This window comes from Schistocerca gregaria, chromosome 6, assembly GCF_023897955.1.
Source record: "Schistocerca gregaria isolate iqSchGreg1 chromosome 6, iqSchGreg1.2, whole genome shotgun sequence".
Classification (NCBI taxonomy): domain Eukaryota; kingdom Metazoa; phylum Arthropoda; class Insecta; order Orthoptera; family Acrididae; genus Schistocerca; species Schistocerca gregaria.
Genome location: NC_064925.1, coordinates 494,479,725 through 494,501,312, shown reverse-complemented (window position 1 = coordinate 494,501,312; position 21,588 = coordinate 494,479,725). Strand labels below are relative to the sequence as shown.

The 21,588-nt window shown below is 42.2% G+C and overlaps 1 protein-coding gene across 1 annotated transcript in view; it reads left to right on the top strand.

The window, feature by feature from the left end:
- Positions 1-21,588, top strand: part of LOC126278921 (uncharacterized) — an 86,562-nt gene that overhangs the window by 37,170 nt on the left and 27,804 nt on the right. Inside the window, exons 6-7 of the mRNA XM_049979196.1 lie at positions 629-768; positions 933-1,079. Coding sequence (XP_049835153.1) covers positions 629-768; positions 933-1,079 — 287 coding nt within the window. The remainder of the gene's footprint in view (positions 1-628; positions 769-932; positions 1,080-21,588) is intronic.

The following is a 21,588-nucleotide window of genomic DNA, read 5'->3' as shown; positions in this document are numbered from 1 at the left end:
TGTATTTTGGTCTAAATGTCAACAAGTTGCTGTCTTGGGCACAACAATAAACTGAGAATTCCTATAAAACCAAGAGAAAATTAAAAACTTATCTCATTAAACATGGATACCAGCTACGTGATGATCTAGATGGAAGATCTAAATACTGCTATTATCTGCATGTCAAGTAGCAACACTCAGTGTAAACAGACTTCTATTTCTACAGCAAACAAATAAATATTGTTCTGTGGTATATATCAGTTAAGTAGATATTAAGTTGTCAACAAACAGTAACTAATTAATGTAATGTATTTTCTAACAGCCCTTCTCTGTTTAAGGGTAATATTTCTGGAACACAGTGACTGAACTGACAGAGACAGCAGGGGAAGAAGGGGTAGAGGTGCGAGGTGGGGGGAAGGTGAGAGAAGTGAAAGGAGGTTGATATTCCTCTCTAACTTAGATCTTCCACAGAATGATTATTCAGCTTTGCTCAATTAAGCCACAGGTTCTGCTAGTTACAACCAAGTAACTATATCTTGTACTACATTTGAACTGCAACTGTCTAATACACTGTTCCACATATTTGTACAAAATTACTGACTCGGCCTCACACAATATTTATAGAATTTAAGATAATATTTCTATGTAGGGTGATGAAGACCTCAAAGATCAAGTGGAAAGAACACCAAGTGAAATGGAACTAGCTGAGGAGTTGACCCACCTTGAAATGACAATGAGGAAAATCCAGAACTTCACATCTGTCTCTATCTGCGATGAAATTTTTCCTAGGTAAAACTCATGAATGTCGCAAACATAAAAATATTCTTTGACACAACCCAAAAATTGCAAATTATTACAAATATGATGGCTTTGATTTGTTTCTAATAGCTAAAAATTAATAACCAGTATAAGGACAGAAACATCAATCTTATCATGACATACCTTCCTACCAGGATAAAAAATCAGCTTCAGGAAAAGCAATGGATTGTCGAGCGACTGCAGCGAGCTTCTCAGCTCTATTACATGACATCGGAGAAGAAAAGCACAGCAGAGATGGCAGCTGTTTCCTTGAGGAATGCAATATCTGAAATTGCTTGCAAGTAAGTTACAAATAAAATAAAATAAAATAAAATGCTTAGACATAATGAGCAATGTGGTACTGAAACAAAAATATTTGCTAATTGTCTGAATCATAATATTGTAATATACTGTCTTTCACTGGACAAATTAAGACTTCAGTTTTTCAAATTACTTTAGTTTCAGATGTGAAACCATTTTCAATTGAAAGTACATTGACATGTGTTGGACCAATTGCACCAGATAAGGAAGTACGTACAGCCTTACAGAAATTGCAGGGTCTTTCCTTGTAAGAAATGTTACTATTGCACATACTTTTCAAGAAGCACAAACCATTGGATACCACTTACAGGGTGAAGCAGAGGTTTCAGGACAGCAATCTGACAGGGAATTAACGTCATGATACCTTGGAAAGTCAACTGAGCCAACAACAAGCTTTAGCACAAAATATGCCCCCCCCCCCCCCCCCTGCATTGTATGCATACCTGCAAACAAATGCTCCATTCTGATTATATATAAACAAAGATTCTGTAACTTACCAAACAAAAGTGTTGGTAGGTTGATAGAAACAATAACAAACACAAACACACACACAAATTTCAAGCTTTTGCAACCCACGGTTGCTTCATCAGGAAAGAGGGAAGGAGAGGGAAAGACAAAAGTATGTGGGTTTTAAGGGAGAGGATAAAGAGTCATTCCAATCCTGAGAGTGGAAAGACTTACCTTAGGGGGAAAAAGGGACAGGTATACACTCAAAAACACACACATATCCATCTGCACATAACAGACACAAGCAGGCATATGTAAAGGCATAGAGTTTGGGTAGAGATGTCAGTCGAGGCGGAAGTACAGAGGCAAAGATGTTATTGAATGACAGGTGAGGTATGAGCGGCAGCAACTTGAAATTAGTGGAGGTTGAGGCCTGGTGGGTAATGGGAAGAGAGGATATATTGAAGGGCAAGTTACCATCTCTGGAGTTCTGTTAGGTAGGTGTCAGTGAGAAGTATCCAGATAACCCGGACGGTGTAACACTGTGCCAAGATGTGCTGGCCGTGCACCCTCCCACCACCACCATCTACTCCAGTCCTGAAACCCGGAAGGTGTACATGATCAAAGGCAGAGCCACGTGTGACAGCACCCACATGATTTACCAACTGACCTGCCTACACTGTGAAGCTTTCTATGTGGGAATGACCAGCAACAAACTGTCCATTCACATGAATGGACACAGGTAGACAGTGTTTGTTGGTAATGAATATCACCCGTGGCTAAACATGCCGGCCAGCACATCTTGGAACAGTGTTACATCTACTTGCTAAACATGCTGCACGCCTCAACACAAATGACTTCAACAGCTGCCTCATTTCGCAGACGATATGGATACTGCCTTTCAGCCCAAGATTCTCTGACCTACACAGAGGGGAATTGTTTTCCCGGCATATCTTGTGTCACTCAATCCCCTTGGCCTAAACCTCCACTAACCCATTACCACAAGCTCATCTTACCTTCTCCCTTCTCTCTTCTGTCCAAACCATACCTTCTTGATCTAAATCATGCGCCACCTTCTCCTGCCACTCTTCTCCTGCCTCTCCATCCTTCCATATGGGTATTCTCCCTCCATCCCCCCCCCCCCCCCCCCGTTTCTCTCATTCCTCTCTTCTCTCCCATTTTCAATCTCAATCGCTTCTCTCCCCCATCATGTACTGCCTTTTCATCCTCACCTTTCTCTCTTGTTTTCCCCTCTTCTTACATCTCTTTTTGCTGTACCCTCTGCTGTATTCTTTTCGTCCTGTTGTGTGACTGCAGAGTCATCTGTCCAAACACCTGCCTCTTTCCCACTATCCCCTCCTTGCACCCATCCCTATAACCTCCCTGTCTCTTATCAGATCAAGCAACTGCTTTCAATAATCAAGTATCAGTAACCAGTCTTGCTGTGACCGTGGGGGTGTGCATTTGGGTGTTGGTATGGTTGTGTATACTTGCAGTACAAAAAGAGCTACTGTTCAAAAGCCAGTGTGAATGCTGTTTTCTGTTATGTGTTTCTGTGCTCTGTGCATTGATCCACTGTAGGTGACTGGTTACCTTTCCCTTATTTTACGTATATGTAACTTGACTCCCCAAACTTGACAGGTGGTGCAACAACATTTGCTAATATAACATACAGTGAGCAACAAACACCTAATTAAATTTCACATAACATTAGAAGTGTCCAATAAATGAGTTTTGTGCAAACTACCTTTCCTTATTGTAGCACACTTAGGGCTCAAGAAATATGGGGCGATTCAAAAGTAAAGAACAGATTTCGATTATTTATTACAAAGTCTGAAACATATTGTGCATATCACTTGATAAAGGAAAGTCCTGCAGTTTTATGTTCACACAAAACACTATACCATACACCTAACATGAGCACCATGCATTGCTTATAAAACATCAAAATGGTAGTCCATTCCTGTTTAACCAATAGCTTCAAAAACTTGCTTTCTCAGCTCTTGAAGACTAGCTGCCATAAGTGGGGCAAAGACTCTGGCTTTTACGTACCCCCCCCCCCCCCCAAAAAAAAAAAAAAAAAAAAATACAAAAAAAAAACAACAACAACAACCCACAAGGTGTGAGGTGTTTGGCGACCTGGGAAGCCAAAAGCGATGAACACGATCTTGTTAGCCACCTCTTCCAATCCAACATTGTGGGATGGTGTTGTTAAGGTAGCACCACACCTCAAGGTGAAAGTGAGGAGAACTGCCGTCAAGCATAAAAATGCAATCAGTGGAATCTTCGTGAAGTTGAGGAAACCACCAATTTTGCAGCATGTCTAGGTATAACATCCCTATTCCATTTTTTTCCACAAGAAAGGGAGGTCCATAAACTTCGTAAACAAAAAGGGCACAAAAACACATTCAGCAATTACCTTTCATGTTTGACGACAAAACAAGGATTTTGTGACCCCCAAATTCTTACATTACGGCAGTTTACTTCACTTGATAGATGAAACATTGATACGACTGAAAAGAGGAATAGTACAGAAAAAATGTTCTCTGCCTTGTTGTTGTTGTTGTTGTGGTCTTCAGTCCTGAGACAGGTTTGATGCACCTCTCCATGCTACTCTATCCTGTGCAAGCTTCTTCATCTCCCAGTACCTACTGCAACCTACATCCTTCTGAATCTGCTTTGTTTATTCATCTCTTGGTCTCCGTCCATGATTTTTAACCTCCACGCTGCCCTCCCATACTAAATTAGTGATCCCTTGATGCCTTAGAACATGTCCTACCAACCGATCCTTTCTTCTAGTCAAGTTGTGCCACAAACTTCTCTTCTCCCCAATCCTCTTCAACACCTCCTCATTAGTTATGTGATCTATACATCTAATCTACAGCATTCTTCTGTAGCACCACATTTCGAAAGCTTCTATTCTCTTCTTGTCTAAACTATTTATCATCCATGTTTCACTTCCATACATGGCTACACTCCATACAAATACTTTCAGAAACGACTTCCTGACACTTAAGCCTATACTCGATGTCAACAAATTTCTCTTCTTCAGAAACACTTTCCTTGCCATTGCCAGTCTACATTTTATATCCTCTCTACTTTGACCATCATCAGTTATTTTGCTCTCCAAATAGCAAAACTCCTTTACTACTTTAAGTGTCTCATTTCATAATCTAATTCCCTCAGCATCACCCAACTTAATTCGACTACATTCCATTATCCACATTTTGCTTTTGTTGATGTTCATATTATATCCTCATTTCAAGAGACTGTCCATTCTGTTCAACTACTCTTCCAAGTCTTTTGCTGTCTCTGACAGAACTGCAATGTCATCGGTGAACCTCAAAGTTTTTATTTCTTCTCCATGGATTTTAATACCTACTCCGAATTTTTCTTTTGTTTACTTTACTGCTTGCTCAATATACAGATTGAAGAACATCGGGGAGAGGCTACAACCCTGTCTCACTCCCTTCCCAACCACTGCTTCCCTTCATGTCCCTCAACTCTTATGACTGCCATCTGGTTTCTGTACAAATTGTAAATAGCCTTTCGCTCCCTGTATTTTACCCCTGCCACCTTCAGAATTTGAAAGGGAGTATTCCAGTCAACATTGCCAAAAGCTTTCCTTAAGTCTACAAATGCTAGAAACATAGTTCTGCCTTTCCTTAATCTTTTTCTAAGATAAGTCATAGGGTCAGTATTGACTCACATTTCCAATATTTCTACGGAATCCAAACGGATCTTCGCCTAGGTCAGCTTCTACTAGTTTTTCTCTTGGTCTGTAAAGAATTCGCATTGGTATTTTGCAGCCATGACTTATTAAACTGACAGTTTGGTAATTTTCACATCTGTCAACACTTGCTTTCTTTGGGATTGGAATTATTATATTCTTCTTGAAGTCTGAGGGTATTTCGCCTGTCTCATATATCTTGCTCACCAGATGGTAGAGTTTCGTCAGGACTGGCTCTCCCAAGGCTGTCAGTAGTTCCAATGGAATGTTGTCTACTCCCGGGGCCTTGTTTTGACTCAGGTCTTTCATTGCTCTGTCAAACTCTTCAGGCAGTATCATATCTCCCGTTTCATCTTCATCTACATCCTCTTCCATTTCCGTAATATTGTCCTCAAGAACATCGCCCTTGTATAGATCCTCTATATACTCCTTCCACCTTTCTGCTTTCCCTTCTTCGCTTAGAACTGGGTTTCCATCTGAGCTCTTGATATTCATGCAAGTGGTTCTCTTCTCTCCAAAGGTCTCCATAATTTTCCTGTAAGCAGTATCTTTCTTACCCCTAGTGAGATAAGCCTCTGCATCCTTACATTTGTCCTCTAGCCATCACTGCTTAGCCATTTTGCACTTCCTGTCGATCTCATTTTTGAGACGTTTGTATTCCTTTTTGCCTGCTTCATTTGCTGCATTTTTATATTTTCTCCTTTCATCAATTAAATTCAATATTTCTTCTGTTATCCAAGGATTTCTACTAGTCCTCGTCTTTTTACCTACTTTATCCTCTGCTACAATCACTATTTCATCCCTCAAAGCTACCCATTCTTCTTCTACTGTATTTCTTTCCCCCATTCCTGTCAATCGTTCCCTTATGCTCTCCCTGAAACTCTGCACAACCTCTGGTTCTTTCAATTTATCCAGGTCCCATCTCCTTAAATTCCCACCTTTCTTCAGTTTTACTCTACAGTTCATAACCAATAGATTGTGGTCAGAGTCCACATCTGCCCCTGGAAATGTCTTACAATTTAAAACCTGGCTCCTAAATCTCTGTCTTACCATTATATAATCCATCTGAAACCTGTTAGTATCTCCAGGCTTCTTCCATGTTCTCTGCCATATCCTCTGCAAAATTCCCTTTTGTTATGGTTGCAGGTACACAATTGCTGCAGTAACTGCAACTTGTATGGTTACATATGCAGGCGTCTTTTCAGAAAATGCCACACTGTTATTTGAGGAAGTTGATGTTGCTGGCCTGCCTGTCTTGTGGATTTTCGAGGGCTCCTTGTGTGCAAAAAAACAAAAAAAACAAAACCATGGGAATATCTTGTACAGGATCTCAACACCCTTTTATTGGAATCAAAAACACCCACTCACAATTACAATTTGTGAAATCATCAAAATTACATCCCTTAATACATCAGAAAAAAGATGAAGGTAAATATTAAAATGATTAAATAAAATACTTACCAAATCTTGTTACATACCTATCCGGTGAAAATACTAGTTTTGGCTACTGACAGATGCAAAACAGCAAAGGATTTTACAGTGGGAGTGATAGAACATGCATGGAGGCTTTCACATTATTAAATTTTTGCATCTGCAGATGTGGTAAACAATTTTATTTAGTGACAGATTACAAAGCCTTATTAGCATCTTTAGCACAGCAGCTCAAATACCATAAAAGACTGCAATTGTGGGCACGTTTTCCTAGAAATTATAATTGTGTGATACCTCTGAATTTTTATGTACAATCTGTTATTCTTTATGTTTCCATATTTGCAGCATTCTGCCACTAGAGGGCTCCGAACTGTACACATTTTCATGTGATCTGCATGGTTGATCAGTACTCTTCCCTATGCATATGCAACCAACTTCCATGAATTTTGTATGCCAGCCATGTAGCCATGTAGGAAGTGAAACATGGACAATTAACAGTTTGAGTAAGAAGAGAATAGAAACTTTTGAAATGTGGTGCTACAGAAGAACGCTGAAGATTAGAGAGGTAGATCACATATCTAATGAGGAGGTACTGAATAGGACTAAAAAGAAAAGAAATGTCTTGTGCAAACTGGCTAGAAAAGGAGATCGATTGGTAGGACACATTCTGAGACATTAAGGGATCACCAATTTAGTACTGGAGGGAAGAGTGGAGTGATAAATCATAGAGGGAGACCAAGATATGAATGCAGTAAGCAGGTTCGGTAGGATGTAAATTGCAGCAGTTATTTGGAGATGATGAGACTTGCACAGGATAGAACAGCATGGACGGACGCATCAACCAATCTTTGGACTGATGACCACAACACAGCTATTTTCACACAGATAGGTCAATACATGCTTTGGGGAGTGATTTAGGGAAATCACAGAAAACCTAAATCAGGATGGCCGGAGACGGGATTGAACAGTCGACCTTAAGATGGAATATCTCTCCAGGTTCTCTCACCAAGTACGGCGGGGGGAGGGGGAGGGGGAGGGGGGGGGGGGGAAGAGCATAACCACCCAAAAATCGAATCTAGAAACAATTACCATAATTATTAGCTTGAATAGATGAATGCAAGTCACAAATTATTATCAGTACACTTTACAGAAGAACAGCAATATCTTCCTGTTGAGGTAGGGCTTGACTCATTCTATTTCCCTGAAGAGTTTCCTTCGTGATGGACTGACAGAACATGGTGTGTGAATGAATAACTGTATAGGTCTCATAGCTAGCTATTGTTCCATGCTACCTCATCAAGATATTTAAATTTTTAACTCTTAATTTTTCTGTCCTGTTTTTTTTTCTTCTGAAATTGTTCTCAAAATGTTGATTTTTCTTGTTGTTACTGATTTATGTCTGTCAGTAACGCAAGATCACTGACAAAAGCTAACCACTGAATTCTGAAATTCATATATTTAAAGTATAAATGCTTCTACTTAAATGTGTGTTTTTGGTGGAAAGGGGTCATCATGACTCACCCCCAACACCACCCCTTGTATCTGCATCTGATACATTAAACAAGTTTGCATTTATTTATAAATATATGGAATACATTGATTCAGATTTGTGCCTATTTCCTTCTACGTTGCAACTTTTTCCCACATTTTTGTACTTGGTACGGCATTTTTAGCACAGAAAAATACATGTGCACACACCAAGTCAATGCATTTTTTGGTTGTTTCCAACATTTCCCACATTTGTGCGGTGGACAGTATTACAATATCATTGGCAAAAACTAAGAATGAACTCTGAAATTCTGTGCAGGATCGCCAGTATTTAGGCCGAATGCACAACACTGCCAGTGTGCCACTCCAAAGTTGGAAAAGTATGAAAGCTCCAGGTCGTTCACTAGCAGGCACTACGCTCACTCTGGATTTTCCGTTACTTGCTGCAAGACCAATAGGTGGCACTAAATGTGAAGACAGATGTCACTGCTAACAGCCACATACACAGTGGGGCCAACTGTATATTAGCACTTCTTTGAAGTCGACATATGCAGAGATCCAAAGAATTCCGAGTTAATAGGCCATTTCAGGCGGAGGCTTTTGCAAGCTCTGTGGAAGGAGTTTGGCTGCATGTGCACAGGCAATGGTAAGTTGGAAGTCACAGCTGATAGCCCTGTTATGATGGGCACAGGGAACAATAAGGACAATGCTATGGATTGGAGAAAGGATCCTGAGTAAGTTCCTTTGTCAGAACCGGGACGACACATCTGCAGCTACCCTGGAAGCTTACTTTATGTCATTACAGGAATGTCAAAAGGATGACAACTACTGCTCTTACAAATGGGTTGTCCCTGCTTAAGGGGAATACATGAAAAAGATGATGGTAATAGATGCTGACAGCTTCAGATTTGTCAAGAACCCTGCTAGCTGAGCACAAATTTCATCGGCATCACTGGTGCTGATGGGGAACACCTCTGAAGAGCATGAGGAGGAGATGGAACAGACGACAAGAAAGAAACCAAAGCTGTTGCCAACCATCAAGAAAGTCAAAGATTACAACGAACTCTATATGAAGCTGAACCAGCTACTTGGCCAGGAAAATTACATCATCAAACCAGGTGGAACTGAACGGTATAAGGTGAAATTTAAGACGGCGGACAACCACAGAACTGTTACAGCCATGTTTGGTGAGCAGCAGATGCCTTTCTACATGTTTTCATCATCAGTTGAAAAAGTTGAAAACCGTTTTTCGGTGACTGCCAAGAAAGTACAGCATGGAACAGATTTGGCAGCAAGTAGTGGGCTTGGGTTACAGATATGATCTTTGTTCTGTGACACGCCTACCATCTCCAAAAACACAAGAATGGTGCACCGCTTACGCTTGCTCAGTGCAAAGCCCCTGACGATTCAAAAAAAGTGTAGGTGACTCCTGTATATAAGAGGGTAAAAGAATGGGAAACTTGCAAATTACAGACTAAAATCTTTACGAGCTACAGATGAAGGATCAAACATATGGCATATGTGCCCAGACACGTGAGTGACTTGAAGACTTCTTAAGTAACAGAACCCAGTATGTTATCTTTGACGGCAAGTGTCCATAGGAGACAAGGGTATTGTCAGGAGTGCCCCGGGGAAGTGAGATAGGATGTATATAGTTTTCTATATACATAAATGATCTGGGGGTAGGATGGGCAGCAATCTTTGGTTGCCTGCTGATGATGCGGTGGAATACCATAAGGTGCTGAAGTTGAGTAACTGTAGAAGGATACAAGATGACTTAGACAAAAAGATGTGATGAATGGCAGCGAGCTCTAAATCTAGAAAAATTTAAGCTAATGCGTATGAGTGGGGAAAATCCCCATTATGTTCATAAACACAGTCACATCATTTAAATATCTTGGCACAATGTTGCAAAGTGATAAGAAATGGCACGAGCATGTGACAATTGTCATAGGAAAAGTGAATAATCAACTTTGGTTTATTGGGAGAGTTCTGGGAAAGTGTGGTTAATCTGTAAACGAGACCACATACAGGAAACTAGTGCTACCTATTCTTGACTACTGCTCGAGCGTTTGGGATCCGTACCAGGTCGCATTAAATGAAGACACTGAAGCAACTAAAAGGTGGGCTGGTAGATTTGTCATCAGTAGGTTCAAGAGCATGCAAGTGTTATCTGCAAGCGGAACAGGAAAGGAAATAACTAGTAGTGGTACAATCAAACAACATACGGTGTCTTGCGGAGTGTGTATGTAGCCATACACGTAGACATCACAAGTGACATTCCACACAATTGTCACCTCTGACCAGTCACTACAATTGTTGCGACTCCATTCATCATGGAGAGGCTTAGGGTTAATGGTAGGGAACCACAAAATTACAATTGCCACCAGATTGGAAACATTGTGTGGTTTTAAACAGTGGTGTCATGATGTCTCAAATGTGTGGGAGAGCAAGCCAGCTGCGAATGTACAAGAAAAAATGGTGATGGGCTGCCATTATGTGGTGGTTATGGAAATGAGTATGTTGCCTGCTGCCGAGGATGTGAATGAATCGAGAGAGATGTGGCAAGAAGTCAAGAACAAGGACCAGATGCAGCCATCACACATCCTGCACTGGTCCATCCTGCGATGAGCCATGTGAATGTTAGTAAGCCCACAACAAACAGCAGAAATATGGCAAACTCTAGCACACAGCCAGAAGTCACTAAATCAACCACAGAGACAGAAAAGGGCCAATCAGTGAAGGACAACACTGTCTGAGCAGACAGTGCATGTACCTGCCAAAATAAATGAAAGGAAAGACAACACGAACACATCACATGTGGTTGCAAGAAACACACTGTGGAAGTCCAGTCCCAGAGTCTGAAAGTTATTGCAGACTCACTGTAGGAGACATCACTGGCACAGCACAAATGAGGCAACTGCTCCACATGACACATCTCATCAAGATCATTCCATGCCAAACTGCTGCTGGAGTTACTGCTGTTGTTCAGGTCATCTTCAATGGGCCAAGCACAGAATGAATTTTCACTCTATAGTGGAGCGTGTGCTGATCTGAAACTTCCTGGCAGATAAAAACAGTGTGCTGGACTGGGGCTTGAACCTGGAACCTTTGCTTTTTGTGGACAAGTACTCTACCGCCTTAGTTATCGAAACAGGACTTAATCCACCTCACACCTTCATTCTAGTACCCAAGTTTGGGTCCTGGTCTGACAGACAGTTTTAATCTGCCAGGAAGTTTCAGACCAGCTACAATTGGTCATGGCCCATTTGAATGAGGCATTTCAGTACCTATGTGGAATGACAATGGCATCGTCATGCAAGATGTCTAATTCTGGCAAACCCTCACAGAGGAGGCTGTCAACATCTGTTTAAAAATGCAGGGAGCTTCTGAAATGCAGAAACTGTCAGAAATGCACTGCACAAACTGTAAACCAAGGATGCTGTTGAACATTCAGACCCACAGACAGAAGGGGCATCATAATCTGCAAGTACATGTCACACGCACACCATCTAGCCCAGCTTCCACTGCTGCTAGGAATAGATGTCAAAGCAATCACTGCTGAGGTTACTCATGGACCACCACACTGTGACAGGCTACCCTGTGCTGAAAAGAGGCCTTGAATCAGCTATGTCACAGCACTTTGTGCCCCCTGGCAATGCCTTTGTCAGGGATGACTTGACTTTTAATGCCAAGCTTGCAGCTTAAGTGTTCTCATTAGACAAACAACAATGGACAGAGGCTTCTTCAAATAATGGCACAGGAAGGTGCAGTTGTTATAGGCTCCCACGAACCAACGATGTACCCAACCAATGATAGACAATCGGATGCACTCAATGTCACTCTGGTTAAAGAAGTGCCACACATTATACCGGCAAGTATGCACGGTGCATTTTCATCTGGCCTCTACCAGTCATAAATGAAACAGGACATCCGTTAAGTGATAGGTCTGAATACCCGCAACATCAGCTGGCTGTGTTACAGAACTCAGCTGGTGGAAGCATTTCAACTTGCACCTCTAGCTGACAGCATCAGCTGCGACGAGAGTATGCACTACATTATGAAAAGTGCGCTAACACTGACACTAACTGCCACACTGCTGACTAGGAACGATTTGCCTGACTGGTCGAGACAGCTGATTTTTTGAAGGCAATTTCCCTCCAGTTGACAATGCAATGAACCCAGAACATGTTCATCTCACTGAACAATGCCTGCCAGCATAACCGAATGCTGACAAGGAAGGCAACCACCCTGAAGAAGAGAATGCTGAAGAGGTGGATAGGCAACTTCAATGCCTCAAAATCAGAGGTGACACCAGCTGCAACAGAATATCTATCAAGTATCTCCAATAAAATCCTCAGCTCAGGGAAGAATCCAATACACAAATCTAGGAAGATCTCATGTCTACCAATGAGTTTTCATTCGAAAAATTTGCTTCAGGCATTGAGCAAGATATTTGAGTGCATCCATCCACTCCATCTTTGGCAAAACATACAGCCTAAGACCTGCTCCTGGAAGAGCAATCCTCCAGCTTACAAAGAAGCACTCGATGCCCTCGAACATCAGGAGTACTTTAGGGTGGTATTCTTAGGTGTTTCTACAGATTTTGACTCAATGTGGCATGTGAAACTACTGTATAAACCCTTGGATATGGGGGTGCCTCTGACACATGTTGTTGTTGTTGTTGTCCTCAGTCCTGAGACTGGTTTGATGCAGCTCTCCATGCTACTCTATCCTGTGCAAGCCTCTTCATGTGCTAGTACCTACTGCAGCCTACATTCTTCTGAATCTACTTAATGTATTCATCTCTTGGTCTCTCTCTATGATTTTTACCCTCCACGCTGCCCTCCAATAATAAATTGGTGATACCTTGATGCCTCAGAACATGTCCTACAAACCGATCCACTTCTTCTAGTCAAGTTGTGCCACAAACATCTCTTCTCCCCAATTTTATTCAATACCTCCTCATTAGTTACGTGATCTATCCACCTTATCTTCAGCATTCTTCTGTAGCACCACATTTCGAAAGCTTCTATTCTCTTCTTGTCCAAACTAGTTATCGTCCATGTTTCACTTCCATACATGGCTACACTCCATACAAATACTTTCAGAAACGACTTCCCAATACAAAAATCTATATTCGATGTTAACAAATTTCTCTTGTTCAGAAACGCTTTCCTTGCCATTGCCAGTCTATGTTTTATATCCTCTCTACTTTGACCATCGTCAGTTATTTTGCTCCCCAAAATGCAAAACCCCTTTACTACTTTAAGTGTCTCATTTCATAATCTAATTCCCTCAGCATCACCCGACTTAATTCAACTACATTCCATTATCCCCGTTTTGTTTTTGTTGATGTTCGTCTTATACTCTCCTTTCAAGACACTGTCCATTCTGTTCAACTGCTCTTCCAAGACCTTTGCTCTCTCTGGCAGAATTACAATGTCATCGGCGAACCTCAAAGTTTTTATTTCTTCTCCATGGATTTTAATACCTACTCCGAACTTTTCTTTCGTTTCCTTTACTACTTGCTGAATATACAGATTGCATAGCATCGGGGAGAGGCTACAACCCTGTCTCCCTCCCTTCCCGACCACTGCTTCCCTTTCATGTCCCTCGACTCTTATAACTGCCATGTGCTTCCTGTACAAATTGTAAATAGCCTTTCGCTCCCTGTATTTTACCCCTGCAAACGTAGGTTTGCCTTTCCTTAATTGTTCTTCTAAGATAAGTCGTAGGGTCAGTATTGCCTCACGTGTTCCAACATTCCTACAGAATCCAAACTGATCTTCCCTGAGGTCGGCTTCTACCAGTTTTTCCATTCGTCTGTAAAGAATTCACATTAGTATTTTGCAGCTGTGACTTATTAAACTGATAGTTCGGTAATTTTCACATCTGTCAACACCTGCTTTCTTTGGGATTGGAATTATTCTGTTATTCTTGAAGTCTGAGGGAATTTCGCCTGTCTCATACATCTTGCTCACCAGATGGAGAGTTTTGTCAGGACTGCCTCTCCCAAGGTTGTCAGTAATTCTAATGGAATGTTGTCTACTTCCAGGGCCTTGTTTTGACTTAGGTATACACATGTATACCTACTGAAATCGTGCCTTGAAGGAAGAAGCTCCCTTGTCAAGGCAGAAGGTCTATCTACAAATCTTTGAATCCATGAAGAAGTGCCTGAAGCTTCTGTGCTTGGCCCACAGTTATAAACTCTTTACACAGCATACATTCAAAGAACTGAGTACAATTATCTCACTATGCATACAAGACTGTGTTCTTTTCCAATGGCATCAACTCTGAGCATCTTCAACGTCGACTGCAAGAAGCATGTGATGCTGTCTGCAGCACCTCCAAAAAGGGCTTTTTGTTTCATCATTTACCTTCTGTAAGACATTCCTTCAGCCGACCTCTCCAATGTCACAGTGGTGTCTCCAGTCCGAAAGAAGCAATTGTACGCACAGAAGAAGCAGTCAAATAATAGACATATCCGCACTCTGGGATGACGAGCACAATGGTCAAATACCAGTAGATAGTCATATCTGTTACATTACGAGTGAGTTATCAGCAAGAAAGGGGGGGGGGGAGGTAGAAGAGAAACAACAACTAAATATGCAAGGAAAACAAGAACACTCAAAAATTAAATTGCAGGTACAACTGAAAACATTTAACTCCAGAAATGGGATGTCCCATGTGCCTAGCCCCAGCTATTATTCCATGTCGTAAGCCTGTTAATCCCTGTCATGTGGAGGTAATCATATCGCAAACCTTTTCACATGAATCACCAGAGTACAAATGACAACAACGCCAATGCACTGGCCTTCTCTACCTTGCGTACGTGATATACTGGACGCCGAATACCGTGGCCGGCAGATGGCAGGGCACGTGTGAGGAGAGCATTGAGTAGTGGAGGGGGCTGCTGGCAGGCGCTGAAGGGGAAATGCCAAGCCCTGGAGGGGAAATGTAGTTCTAAACTGAAGACTACACACATATTTTTTGTAAATATTAAGCCGATCCCTTTAACGCCCATATTTGCGTTGTGGCCATTCATAAAAATCTGTCACAACCTCTTTGGTTAGTATCTAGAAAGAATCCTGCCGAAAATGCACCAATTTATTTTCGCCTGTTTTGTTGGCCATCTGCAACTTTCAGGAAGTGTCACAAGTTGGGAATTTTGAGTAAAACCTACACATTTCTCTTGTTGCCATATTAAAATTTGCTTCTTTTAACAAAACTCATCGGAGTTTACAGTCTCACTTCAGTAACATGTTGTGCCGGTGCAAGTTTATTAAGTGAGGAACTGAGGAAACTACGGTCAGCATCTCATGAAGAAGCACATCGTGGGTACAACATAAACGTGTAATTACTTTACTTACGTTGTTCCAAAAGTCATAGCATTTATCCTTTCACCAGCTATCTATGGCCCTTAAAAATTACATTCTTTCATCGGAAAAGTCTGTAGTTAGTGGAATAACACGTTAGATAATGAAGTTTTGCATAATAAGCATATGCAACCATTTGACGAAAGCTCATATCGATATGTCAAACTGTTAATGAAATATTAGGAATGCTGCGGATATTTCACTCCAGCTTTATTGCTGGCACAATGCTATCGCAAACGAATGCGTTACATCAAATCAGTTTTCTCATGACTGGTGATAGATAGTTACCTTCACCCTAGTCTAACGAAAAATTCAGTATGTTAGCTAAATTTCCTACGCAGCAAGATATTATGTAATATGCACCAAACGCTAAATGATAGCGAGCCCTGTTCCTCATTGCAAACTTTTTCTAATTTCGTGTAATGTCTGACTTTCACGTAAATTTTACAAGAACACATTAAAACTGTGTGCCGGACCGAGATTCGAACTCGGCAGAAGTAAAGCTGTGAGGACGGCGCGTGAGTCATGCTTGGGTGGCTCAGTTGGTAGAGCACTTTTCCGCGAAAGGCAAAGGTCCCGAGTTCGAGTCTCGGTCCAGCACACAGTTTTAATCTTCCAGGAAGTTTCATATCAGCGCACACTCCGCTGCAGAGTGAAAATCTCATTCTGTATATGTGCATATTGCTATCACCTCAGTGTATTAAAAGTAATTACCGTTTTCTTATTCACACTTTAGCTATGTAATTTTCATTTAAAAAATCGTGTACAGTCGCAATCTTTGGAGACGCTAGTTGTGCTATGACTGTCGTACCGTTATTTAATACACGCTGTGAAAATGGCTGGCGCTGCTTCTTGCTCCGTTGTGAAACACGCTCGTGGAACACCGTTAAAAAAGTTGTTCCTAATCGCTACCGTTAGAGAATGGTAATTGGGTAATAGAAAGTCGTTGATTCGCTCCTCACATTGTTCTCTTTTCGTTCAGTTCGAATACCTCCATCATTTAAATACAAAATTCATCTAATACACGATAATTAATCATAATTTTATGAAGAACGCACGCCCTCTTGTTTCTAATTACATACTGCAAGCAAATTTCCAATATTCATTCCAAATATAAATTCTTAAGCAACTACATTTTATAAAACATTGTTAATGTGAATTGTTTAAATTTAAAAGTAGGCTACTACAAATTAAATTTTTGGGGCAAAATATTCTTTGAAACTTCCTGGTAGATTTAAACTGTGTGCCCGACCGAGACTCGCACTCGGGACCTTTGCCTTTCGCGGGCAAGTGCTCAACCAACTGAGCTATCGAAGCACGACTCACGGGTTCGCGGGAGAGCTTCTGTAAAGATTGGAAGGTAGGAGACGAGGTACTGGCAGAAGTAAAGCTGTGAGTACTGGGCGTGAGTCGTGCTTCGGTAGCTCAGTTGGTTGAGCACTTGCCCGCGAAAGGCAAAGATCCCGAGTTCGAGTCTCGGTCGGGAACACAGTTTTAAGCTGCCATGAAGTTTCATATCAGCGCACACTCCACTGCAGAGTGAAAATCTCATTCTGGAAAATATTCTTTATTTGGACCACGTCCATTGTTGTATACCACAGATGTGTGTCACACGAGCCAGAATAATATGCGTCGCAGAAACACGGAAAACAGTAATTTTTACTGCATCGAGCTTACCGTACAAATGATGCGTTTTTACAGTTACTACCGAACCATTGCAATCTGTTAAAGTACTTGCACGAGAAGTAAAAGGAAATTTAAGTTGCCAGATGTACTGGAACTTCGTCACAGGTCAATGATGAATGCTGCAGAATAGCACGTCATAAAATAAGACGAGAAAATGTGGCGCTTCGTAGATTCTGTTGCTGATCGCCTCGATATTAACATGGCAAATAACAGTTCCAGTTGTGAAGCGCATTCTTCGGAATCGGTTATGAAAGGAGTTCCGAGATTATCGGGCGCCTGAATGAATTCCTTCAGTGGCTTCAGCATTTAACTATACGGTGAAATCCCTGCAACACGCTTTTACCTCACATGTGGCTCACGTAGAAAGCTTACCCTGTATTTAGGTTAGGAATTTTCATAACTCTTTGTTTTTATGTACGGTAGTATGTTAGCTAAGGACGAGAACATGTTTTTATCTTGGTTCCCTAAGAATGTTATTAAAGGAGTTTCGTTGTATATTATTCCATTTGTTTGTAAATTAACTGACATTCGAAGCAATATTATTTCTCTGCTTGTCTCTTTTTCACGTCTAAACTGTTCATCACTGCAGGTTGGTTCGACCAGCTAGCTGGCCACTGCTGCCCGAGTTAAATGCTGTGCTAAAGCTGTCGTCCCGTTTTATCGCTGAGAGGATGTGCGCGTAACGCACAGCATAAAACGTATACTTATTATCGCACCTGACTGTACTCCGGAAAGATTGTTCTCGCTTCCACGTGAAACAAAATCCAATGAGATTCCAAAAAACGCATTTGTCCTCGCCTCCACGTGAAACGAAATCCAATGAGATTCCAAAAAACGCGGAAGAATACATGGTGTAATGTTTACATCAGGTTTATTCTTACGATCAATGCAGTATATTTCACTCTACAATAATAATTTCATACTCCTGTTTGTAAAATTAATAGTGTTTTCTTTACTGATCTGATCGTCGGCAGTACATGCTAAGTTGGCAGCGTTGCACTGTTACTGGGTTATATGCTTTAAAACGTATAAATGTGCAAAACTGCTGGCTAGGCTAAGAGATGCAACTTTTCTCGTTCCACTTTTCGCTGTTATCGCATATGGTAAGTGGCCTACCTACTTCATCAGGGCGATTTTGTCCTATTGTGTGTTGTAAATATGTAATAATATCATATTTCACAGACCCATGGACTGCTCTTTCATATTTCCGTGTGCGTGACGCTACATCCATCTGTATAAGTACATATCACTATCCTATGGCTTTTGTCTCCTCGGTGTATTAACTGTCATCAAAATTTTTCTTATTTATACTTTAGCTACGCAATTTTAATCCCATGGGAACTTTTTTAATATACCTCTTGTTCTCGCAGATTTAGCTATCGATGTATTAACTCGCCTGTACCCTCTCTTTCTTTAGTGGGGCGATAACATTTGTCAACTACAATAGCAGCTACAAATACTGGATGTTGTTCTGTATATAAAGCTTTCACACTGCACACAAAATGGGATACCTGTATAGCATAAATTTTCCACCCGATATAATTTGTCTGCTGTGTACCTCGGCTATTTCAAATGTATTAGGTACCAGCGGTACACAAGGTGTGTTTGTTTCGAGGCAACATAATATCTAGAAAACAGCACATCGCATGAAAATAACGTTTTACGTGAGAAGTTAATATTAGTAAACGGGACATCTGTATGTGCTACAACTGGTCACCATCCCTCATGCATTGGCGTTGTCAATTCCGTATTTTCAAATGAGAACTCCCTACCTTTATTGCATTTTCAAACTCTACGACACAAAAACTGGTACGGTTTACTCAAACCACTGTTTTCCGTTCATGGTAGATGGCGCTGTAATTCACAAACGTCAAGTGTGCCTGTTTTTGCAATTAAGAAGCGACGCATTACAATGTAAATGTAAATCTGTGTGTTCAGACGGTTGTATGATTTTCAAGCGTTATCTTAGTGTTGCAAATTCGATTTTATATATGGCTAGACACTGACACTTATATAGCAAATCGGTCACTTGTATGGTAATGTAATTTTCTGTTTCCTCCGGAGTTGATTGTGGTGAGCCCCAAGCCGTCGGAATTCTTGATTTCGGGGGCCGCCCTCGAACCTCGTCGTCAAGAGTGACTGCCTTCGGTGTGTGTTTCCATGCAACTCTCACGCTGGCTGCTACACCGCTACCGGCGAGTACAAACCACAACCTTGTTCATGAACCGATAGTGACAGGTGCATCTGCCGTGGATACACGCATATCGTGTGAAGACTCACACGTTCACCGAAGTCAGGCACTCCAATGGTTTCCAATGGTGGGAGGCAAGAGGATTCACCGACATCAAGTATCCAGGTGGGAACGGAAAACTATTACATCCGCGTCGTTTCTGAATTACGGTAAACGTAGTTTCTAACCAGATACTGAAGTGGCTAACCATATTGCATTTTACAATCAAATTTGCACGACTTAAGTAAATTTCGAACATATATATAAACATTGAACACAAAGGTTTATATCGTAAATGAAAGTTAGAATCAAATGCGTCGGTTCGTAATTGAAAAAAACAGGAAGACTCGGTATTTGTCGACTTCAGTGCCACCTACTGCGAATAGAAAACAATGGCCTGAATAACCCGTACTTTTTTTTTTTTGCCTGGAATCCGAATATGGAATAAAAATGCGAGGTTGCCATTTGAAAATATAAAGGACGGGTGGTGGCGAGTTATAGCACAGATGCCCACTTTACTAACACTGACTTTTCACCTACAACATTTTTTTCGTGCGGTGCGTCGCGACCGAGATACACTCCTGGAAATTGAAATAAGAACACCGTGAATTCATTGTCCCAGGAAGGGGAAACTTTATTGACACATTCCTGGGGTCAGATACATCACATGATCACACTGACAGAACCACAGGCACATAGACACAGGCAACAGAGCATGCACAATGTCGGCACTAGTACAGTGTATATCCACCTTTCGCAGCAATGCAGGCTGCTATTCTCCCATGGAGACGATCGTAGAGATGCTGGATGTAGTCCTGTGGAACGGCTTGCCATGCCATTTCCACCTGGCGCCTCAGTTGGACCAACGTTCGTGCTGGACGTGCAGACCGCGTGAGACGACGCTTCATCCAGTTCCCAACATGCTCAATGGGGGACAGATCCGGAGATCTTGCTGGCCAGGGTAGTTGACTTACACCTTCTAGAGCACGCTGGGTGGCACGGGATACACGCGGACGTGCATTGTCCTGTTGCAACAGCAAGTTCCCTTGCTGGTCTAGGAATGGTAGAACGATGGGTTCGATGACGCTTTGGATGTACCGTGCACTATTCAGTGTCCCCTCGACGATCACCAGAGGTGTATGGCCAGTGTAGGAGATCGCTCCCCACACCATGATGCCGGGTGTTGGCCCTGTGTGCCTCGGTCGTATGCAGTCCTGATTGTGGCGCTCACCTGCACGGCGCCAAACACGCATACGACCATCATTGGCACCAAGGCAGAAGCGACTCTCATCGCTGAAGACGACACGTCTCCATTCGTCCCTCCATTCACGCCTGTCGCGACACCACTGGAGGCGGGCTGCACGATGTTGGGGCGTGAGCGGAAGACGGCCTAACGGTGTGCGGGACCGTAGCCCAGCTTCATGGAGACAGTTGCGAATGGTCCTCGCCGATACCCCAGGAGCAACAGTGTCCCTAATTTGCTGGGAAGTGGCGGTGCGGTCCCCTACGGCACTGTGTAGGATCCTACGGTCTTGGCGTGCATCCGTGCGTCGCTGCGGTCCGGTCCCAGGTCGACGGGCACGTGCACCTTCCGCCGACCACTGGCGACAACATCGATGTACTGTGGAGACCTCACGCCCCACGTGTTGAGCAATTCGGCGGTACGTCCACCCGGCCTCCCGCATGCCCACTATACGCCCTCGCTTAAAGTCCGTCAACTGCACATACGGTTCACGTCCACGCTGTCGCGGCATGCTACCAGTGTTAAAGACTGCGATGGAGCTCCGTACGACACGGCAAACTGGCTGACACTGACGGCGGCGGTGCACAAATGCTGCGCAGCTAGCGCCATTCGACGGCCAACACCGCGGTTCCTGGTGTGTCCGCTGTGCCGTGCGTGTGATCATTGCTTGTACAGCCCTCTCGCAGTGTCCGGAGCAAGTATGGTGGGTCTGACACACCGGTGTCAATGTGTTCTTTTTTCCATTTCCAGGAGTGTATTAAGTTATCTCGAGTTAAAACAGACACTCCGTGTATTGGAAATAGACAAGATTTTGCTTTCATATTTATTGGTAACTTCGATATGTTAATGGTGTTTC